Source organism: Polypterus senegalus, chromosome 1 (assembly GCF_016835505.1).
Source record: "Polypterus senegalus isolate Bchr_013 chromosome 1, ASM1683550v1, whole genome shotgun sequence".
Taxonomy (NCBI): domain Eukaryota; kingdom Metazoa; phylum Chordata; class Cladistia; order Polypteriformes; family Polypteridae; genus Polypterus; species Polypterus senegalus.
Window position 1 is genome coordinate 195,654,774 of NC_053154.1, and position 8,539 is coordinate 195,663,312.

General features: G+C 35.6%; 1 protein-coding gene across 4 annotated transcripts in view; it reads left to right on the forward strand.

Moving 5' to 3' along the window:
• The window catches only part of LOC120537348 (lisH domain-containing protein ARMC9), a 167,161-nt gene that overhangs the window by 45,297 nt on the left and 113,325 nt on the right, over positions 1 to 8,539 (forward strand). For 3 of the 4 annotated variants that reach the window (XM_039766253.1, XM_039766261.1, XM_039766236.1), the window contains exon 10: positions 3,361 to 3,402. The exons of the other annotated variant lie outside the window; for it this stretch is intronic. In XM_039766253.1, coding sequence (XP_039622187.1) covers positions 3,361 to 3,402 — 42 coding nt within the window. The remainder of the gene's footprint in view (positions 1 to 3,360; positions 3,403 to 8,539) is intronic. 4 annotated transcript variants of the gene reach the window in all.

Consider the following 8,539-nt stretch of genomic DNA (forward strand, 5'->3'; position numbering starts at 1 on the left):
GATGATTTCCGCACGTGTTGCATTGTTCTCGGTCAGACGTGCGTGCTTGCATGTGCGTGCATACTTTCGCTGTGAACTCTTTGTTTGTGCTCTATTTTATTTCCCTTCCGGTTTGTACGCGCTGATTACTGTATTTAAGCATGTGTTGAGCCGCTCCCTGTTCATTGTTCTCAGTCAGACGTGCTTGCTTTATCTGTGATCTCTTTGTGCTCTACAGTATTTCGTGTGCTTTTGCAGTTAACCAGGCTTCTAAGCAAGTGAAGAGTGATGAGAAGAAAGTTTTGCAGAAAATTGAAATCAAAGTAAAGAAAGAGATTATTGAAAAGTATGAGCGTGGTATTCGTGTTACTGATCTTGCCGCCGAGGACAAGAAGTCAAAACCTATGATTTCGACTATTCTAAAGCAGAAAGAATCTATTAAAGCAGCTGATGTTGCAAAAGGAGTTATAGCGTTAACCAGGCAGAGGCCTCAAGTGCTGGAAGAGGTGGAAAAACTGTTTACCAGTTTACTCATTTACCAATATGAGAACCCTTGTGCTTTCAAGCAGCACAATGTAAACAAAGCCAGACTGTCAGTGGTATGGAGGGCAAACACGAACGGTTGGGTCACAAGGGCTTTGTTTTTGGAATGGCTGCATGAGGCTTTCGCTCCCACCAGCTAAACAGCTAAAAACACCAGAAATCTAAGAAATCACAAGAGAGAAAACACCTTAGGAAAACCTCTCCCTCAAAACTGTAACCTCCTCTCCACCCAGTTCCTCCTCACGTCATGCAAGGTTAGTTTTCTTGGTGGTTTATGGTTAGTTTTTGTATTATGGATTTTTCAAATGTTCATTTTTCGGTTCTTAGCTTGTGGTCGGTTTTTAAATAAAGTTCGGATTTGTTCAAGTGTTCCTCTCCCACCCTCCCCCGTGATTAAAACTCATTAAAAAAAGTTTATACAGCGATTGGCTTGCAAGGCTATAGCGTGAACTGCTGCAATGTTAGAGAGAGAGAGAGAGAGAGAGAGAGAGAGAGAGAGAGAGAGAGAGCGGGCGGGCTTGCTTGCGTGCGTGCGTGCGTGCTGCAGAGAGAGAGAGAGAGAGAGAGCGGGCTCGCATACTAGAGAGAGAGAGAGAGAGAGCACGTGCGGGCGGGCTCGCGTGCTGCTGAGAAGGGAGCCTGGGTGTTTGTGTCAGTGTTATTCAATGTTTTTACATTAGTTGTGAATTTCCCCTTGGGATTAATAAAGTATCTATCTAGTTTACTATTACATTGTGCATTCTATGGTGTAATTAAAATGCTTAAAAATCTTAAAAAAAATATATATTTACATGCAGTTTGTACGGTCTGGAACGGATTAATTGTATTTGCATACAATCCTATGGGGGAAATTGCTTCGGTTCAGAACTAAATCGGTTTATGACCAGAGGTTTGGAACGAATTATGGTCGTGAACCGAGGTTCCACTGCATATATATGCACTTGAAACATCCTTTTCAGTTGGAATGTATTTCATTAGTCAGTTGACATACAAACACACTAGTAGCACTTTTGTTCCTGAAAGAAACTGTCTCCCTTGTATTTTATAATTATCAAAAGAACATTTTTCCTGAAAACTTGATCAGGGTTTGGAGGAAATATGTTTTGCACATTTACACACATTTTATAAGCAAAAGTGGAGACATTTTAATTTTCCCAAATATTAAGCATATTCTAAACTCTTATTTTAACCAAGATTAACTCAGAACTCTTAAATTACATTACATATTTTAAAATTTATGTGCACAATACATATCTTAAGCAGATATTTTAAGACCAAGAAATCCCAATCCCAAGTATACATCATTTCTTGGCATAAATACAACATTTTCAAATACACTTCACATTCTTTTAACACTTTTAATTACAACATTTTCCTAAAACATGTCACCTTATAAAACTTAAACAGCATTTTTACACCTATTGCTCTTTTCAAACATACTCTATACCTATTTAATGTACAAAACTACATTAATGACCCATCATTCTTCCACATGCTTTCTACTGAGACCACTTGCCAAACTCAAAGTGAGATCTGAAGAACTCCCCAATACTCACTGGCAGTCTCTGATGCACCCCAATGAATCCCTGAGATTAAGTAAGCTCCCTTTTAGACAAACAAAGTCTCCCAGAGTTAACTACCCTATTTTATGAACAGACGGCTCTTTTGGGCACACAGTCCTTTTCAGTTACATAGCCCTTTTTGATCACACACGTATTTTAAGCACTTGGCTACCACACATGCTAGCTACTGTTCTGACCAGCTGCCACACAGGCTAGCTATTTTGACACCTCCTATTCTTGACATATGTATGCTTGTACTCGGGGACTCCAACAGCAAGCTGTTGTTCAATAAACCCAGTTTGCTACAGGTGGACTTTATTCAAGTTCTCGACACATCTCCAGGATAATTAAAGAAATGGTATGCACCTGACTGCAATTTGGAGTGTCAAAGGAAATAGTCTGAATAATTAAATAAATGAGAGATTTCAAATTTGGTAAAAATCAAAAACTAAAAACATTTTCCACTTTATTTTGGGTGTAATCAATGTAGAATGATGGGTAAATTTGCGTTTTTGCCCATTTAAAATTAATTGTACAACATAATAAGGTGTGCATAAATGAATACTGAATAGTCTGAATACTATCTCAATGCACTGTATGTTGTTATTGTCTATTTTCTTTATATTTTAACCATTAATGTACAGTAGATCATATTTCTGCTAAATTACCAGAATAACTATTATTAAAAGTCATATAAAATAATTTGTGTAATATTTGAAAATCATAGATGGGAATAGACCTCTCCATTGATAATTTGAATATGAACCAAAAAAAGTGCAGAAAACAACATTAATGAAGTCAACAAAAGCACAGAATTGGGGGAAAGAAACTATTTACAATGAAGTAATGCAATTTTTTTGTAATTTGTTAAAAAAACTGTGTTAATTTAAAATTTGACATTTTAAAACACAGGTACTGGAAATTACTCCCTGTTTTCAAATATGTACTGTATATATTTAAATACAAATGTTGAATCTTAAGTAAATGACAAGTGTCTGATATGTTGAGTTACTTATTAAGATTGATAACTACACTCATTTTATGATGTTTGGAGCCTTACTTTATAGTTGATTATTCATTTTATTAATGTACTTTCTCAATTTAACCAATTTTAAACTGAAACGATTAGACTCAATTTTTTATATTATTTTGTGAGGCTTTTCTTTATTTTAAAGCTACTTTTTCTGTGTTTTTTTTTTTTTTTTTGAGTTCAAATGCTATTTGTATATTTCATAAAATCTTATTTGGCTGTTCTTTTTTATGACTATCCTTAAAGGGATATTACTCTCTGAGCTCAAATGACAATGATGATGGATATGTAAGTTATTTTCTGCTTCATTTCTTTTTCACTTATAACATGCCTGCACCTTGCCCATTTCTCCTTTTCTTATGTTTTTTTTTTCTTTTCTAAAACGTCTGATTGCTTATTTTAACATATTTTTCTTATTAGATTCCTGTAAATTTTAACACTTTTTCTCCTTTTAAAGTCAAGGAGTTTCCATTTGTATAATGGAAATGCTTTAAGTGTTATTATTTAGGTACATTGAGACCTTACACACTGCTAGACCTCTTACTGTTTCACAGTGTGAATGCTAGTGTGGTATCCCAAAGTAGAGCACAAACACTCTAATGCAAAATAAAAGGGGATGCCAGTATTAACATACATAGTTTCTATATAGACTGGTTCCCTTCCTAAATAAATCCCACCTATTACTGAGTTATTGTTTTCAGTATTTCGGTTTTAGTTTTTTGAATAATTGAATCAAGTAAATTAAACTAATTGAGTGGTTTATGTTTTTTCCTAAATTCACTGAAAGTATTTCAAATATAACTGAATAAAACATAATACAAATCCCGCTCCAAAAAAGTCGTGACAGTCTCTTAAAATACAGAAAAACTAAAATCTGTACTTTGGTAATTCACTTGAACCTTTATTTAACAGGCAAAAGGACAAAAAAGATTTTCTGTGTTTTCACCAACAAACTAATTTGTTAAACATAAACACATTTAGAAATTGATGCCTGCAACACGTTCCCAAAAAGTTGGGTATAAAAGGAAGATCCACCAAAGGCTCATTCTTTGCAAGCAGAGATGGAATGTTACTCACCACTTTGTGCTGAACAGTGCAGGATAGCAAAGGTTTTAGATCTGTCACCATCTACAGTTAACACTAGACTCCCCGTAGCCTGTGTAAAAAGTTGTTATCCCGGGCCACCTTAAATTCCTTCACACCTCTCCATTAGCGTCTTTGGTTTTGCAAATGTGTCAATCAGCACAAGCAGCCTACTGGGTGTGGCTGCATTCTTGGTACCATTGCTCGCATACTGAGGTACCTGTAGCTGCAGGTGGAAGCTAACATCACACTTTACATAACTGATCTTTTCGTAAATAATGAGTGGCATTAAACATGTGCTTTGACAGCATGCCTACGTCGATCTAACACAGGAAGCTCTGCAGTCTACTTTGACTTTACACTGTAAGAAGTAAATAAATATAGATAAACAACATTCAATGAGGCGTTTATATACGTTACACAAATGTTTTTCATATTAAGACCATCAAAAAACATAATCGCAAACATAACTTTGCATGATACCTTGGTGAGCTCTGTGAGCCCTGCTGTTTTGTTAAAGGACCTATGTGGGGCAGGATGACGGCCAACCTGTTGCTGCATCCGGTGCCATTTTTCGCCTTTACGCCTGGTGCAGCTGCATTGTTCTTATGTGTGAGTGGATGTGTCGTACGGGGAGGGCTTCTGTTCTCTTTCTCCAGTGCAGAACCCTCAACCTCGTCTGACTTCACCTCTGTTATAGAATGTCTTTATTTGAAAAAAACAGTTTCAGTTCGGGGGGAGCGTGAACATGACTGAGAAAATAAAACTGAATGGGGAAAAAAAAAGCTAACCGTTACAAGTGACATATATTTACCCCGGCTGTTATTGACTCAAATCAAATGTTTTGATCTTTTAATAGTAACAATAAGCGCAGCTCACAGGTCAAAACGGTAAATCTAGGAAGGACCCAGAATCGACACACAACCTCTTGATTATGAGTCAGCAGTTATTATCTCTGCACCAACCAAGCGGACATGTCAACATTGTACCCCGATTTCTTTTTCTTCAATTTTATTCTTGAATAAAAGCACACTTGTTTTGTTATACTTTTACTTTTTCTGAAAGTCCTTGATATTTGGACTTCAGTCTTGACAGATTATACACTTCATGACAAAATTTTGTCATTACTACTATAACATGAAAAAAGTTTCTATATTAGCTGTGTGTTCAACATTTCTTGTCTCACACATCCTGCCATTCTACATTTACCCAGATCGTTGTAAACACGGAACATGCATGAAATGCATGTGTTCCAAATCTGCTCTATCTATACTAATAAAAGGCAAAGCCCTCACTCACTCACTCACTCACTCACTGACTCATCACTAATTCTCCAACTTCCCGTGTGGGTGGAAGGCTGAAATTTGGCAGGTTGATTCCTTACAGCTTCCTTACAAAAGTTGGGCAGGTTTTATATCGAAATTCTACGCGTAATGGTCATAACTGGAAGCAGTTTTTCTCCATTTACTGTAATGGAGATGAGCTTCAACGCCGTGGGGGCGGAGTTTCGTGTGACATCATCACGCCTCCCACGTAATCACGCAGTACATAGAAAACCAGGAAGACCTCAAAAATGCGCTCAAGAAAACATGCATTATATAATTGAGAAGGCAGCGAAACAATAAGAAGCGAGTTCTGCTACTTCGGAAACAAAGCACAATGTAAACCTACACTTTAAATTAAGTTCATAGACAGGCTGCGCTGGCGTTTGTAATTTAGTGCCTGCCCATAGAAGGCCGTCCGTCAGCGGCAATCCAATAGCAAACTGCCACGGGTAAATATTCACGGGTGAAGGACTGTGCTTATGGAGAGGAAGATGAGATGGTCAGGGTGGTGTTTGACACAAACTCAGCGAAACTGCGAGAGAAAGTTTTAAGTGCCAGGACTAAGGTAACATTAAATAAAGCTATGGACATAGCGAGATGGCACCAGCACAGCTGGGAACCTTCGATGCAAGTACACCGAGTGGCTCACGTGAACTGGCGCAGTGCACAGATAAAAGCAACAGTTCCAAAGGCGCTGAACAAAACCGAATTACACAATTGAAAAGGCAGCAAAAATATGAAGCGTCTGATAAGCATATTCATAAATGCAGCTACTGTGGAAACAAAGCACACGGTGGAAAAAGTCAATGTCCCGCTAAAGGAAGACAGTGTAAAAAACCCGTGCATGCAGTGTGTCAGGTCTCAGATAAAGAAGAAGGCGAGCTGTTTATTGATGCAGTAAGAAACGAATCGATGAATGAAACCTGTCATCTTTACAGCGATTGACAAACACGGAATGTAACTTGAACACAACACATCGTACAAATACGACCCTGATTGAAAGAAATAATGATAATCAAATCCTTGATGACAGCAACATTCAATAACACTCACAAAACAATTACTGTATATTGACAATCATGTTACGTTATTTTTAAAATGTTCCCTTTTCTTTTCATAACTTCTACTTCTCCACTGCGATACGGGTATATATTTAAATGTATATATATACCCCTATCTACAGTACATACTCGCATAGACAAGCCACATGCTGTGGCTCAATTGTAGAGTCTTAAGCCTCTAATGCCGACATTCGAGGTTCGATTCGAGAGGGATGCACTGAGTATGTCGCGCTACTGATTCATTTTACCTTGCATCTCCTTGGTTTGGGACGTATGAAAAAATATTAGGTTAACGCAGAATCATGTTACGTTATTTTTAAAATGTTTCCCTTTATTAGCACAAGCACAGCTGAGAAGCTTGATGCATGTACTCCATAGCAGCGTTAAAAATAACGCATTTAATCACACTTTCAATTCCAAGCAAGCGGGAACTTTTGTCAATGCATCATTTCCTGGTACATCCATTACACTGATGCACACATCACAGCTACAAAAATGTTAGAGTCGGAATAAAGCGTTCCTCGACTGATCATTTCGACTTCCGAAGCCTTGATAAAAGCATGGTTTTGTGCACACTGAAAAGCAAGCAAAATTAGATGCATTACAGAAAGCGGACTTTGTGGCTCTTACTGGGGATCATTGGACTTCCGTGACCGTTAGTAATTCTAATTACATCTAATTACAAAATGTTCAATGATCACACTGTTTTAGCCTAATGTACAAAATAATTTTGGCTAAGGTTACTCAGAGTTTAAAGATTAAGTTGGTCAAATTACCTTTTATGTTTCTGACTTATTTTTTAAGAAGAAAAACTGCACTTTATGTTGAAATTTTGGTTATTATTATTTAAAGACAATACTATTCTGAAAATCTACTTAAAGTACTTAAACTACCACTTTATTTTTAAGTCTGCCCAATTTTAACCAGGGATGATATTTTTGTTTCTGTTTTGAATTCAAATGCAGTTTAAAGGCTTTTTTTCAGAAATTAAAACAGCTTCAGTTTACAATATTCATGTACATGTCTATTATTTGATTCTGTAAGCCCACTAAAACACTTTTAAATTAAAAAAAAACATTTGCGATTTGGGGCAAATTTACGTGTCGATTACATACGATTAATCAAGATTAATTCTTACACAGCCTCTAATTAATTGGATTAATTTTTTTAATCGAGTCCCACCCCTAATATATATATATATATATGTGGATATATATATGTAGATTTGTATATATAAATGTGTATATACAGTATATATGTAGATATGTATATGTGTATATACAGTATGTATATATATGTATGTGTGTATATGTATATATATATAACTGTGTATATATATGTGTATATGTGTGTATGTGTGTGTATATATATATATATATATATATATATATATATATATATATATATATATGCCAGCAACACTCATGACAATGACAAAACAATTACATTGTCAATCATGTTACGTTATTATTAAAATGTTTCCTTTTCTTTTTACTTCTCCGCTGCCAATATTTTGGTATATATATATATATATATATATATATATATATATATATATATATATATATATATATATATATATATATATATATATATATATATAGATAGATATGACAACAACACTCAATATCAATGACAAAACAATTACATTAACAATCATCTTACGTTATTTTTAAAATGTTTGCTTTTCATTTTCATAACTTCTTTAATCATTCAAATCAGAATTTATGGAACTTTAATGTGATGTTGTTATTTAATGTTAGTTATTTTCAGATTGTTATTCTGTTTTTAAATTATAAACTAAAAAATATCAAGAACTCGCGTCTCACGAGATGGGACTTTGTGGCAAAAGATTTAACCATGCCCGGGGCTGGAAATAAATCAGAGTGGGACAGCTGCTGTACAGGCTTTTAAATGTTTGAAGCACTGCACGATATGCAGATCAAGCAGCACGGC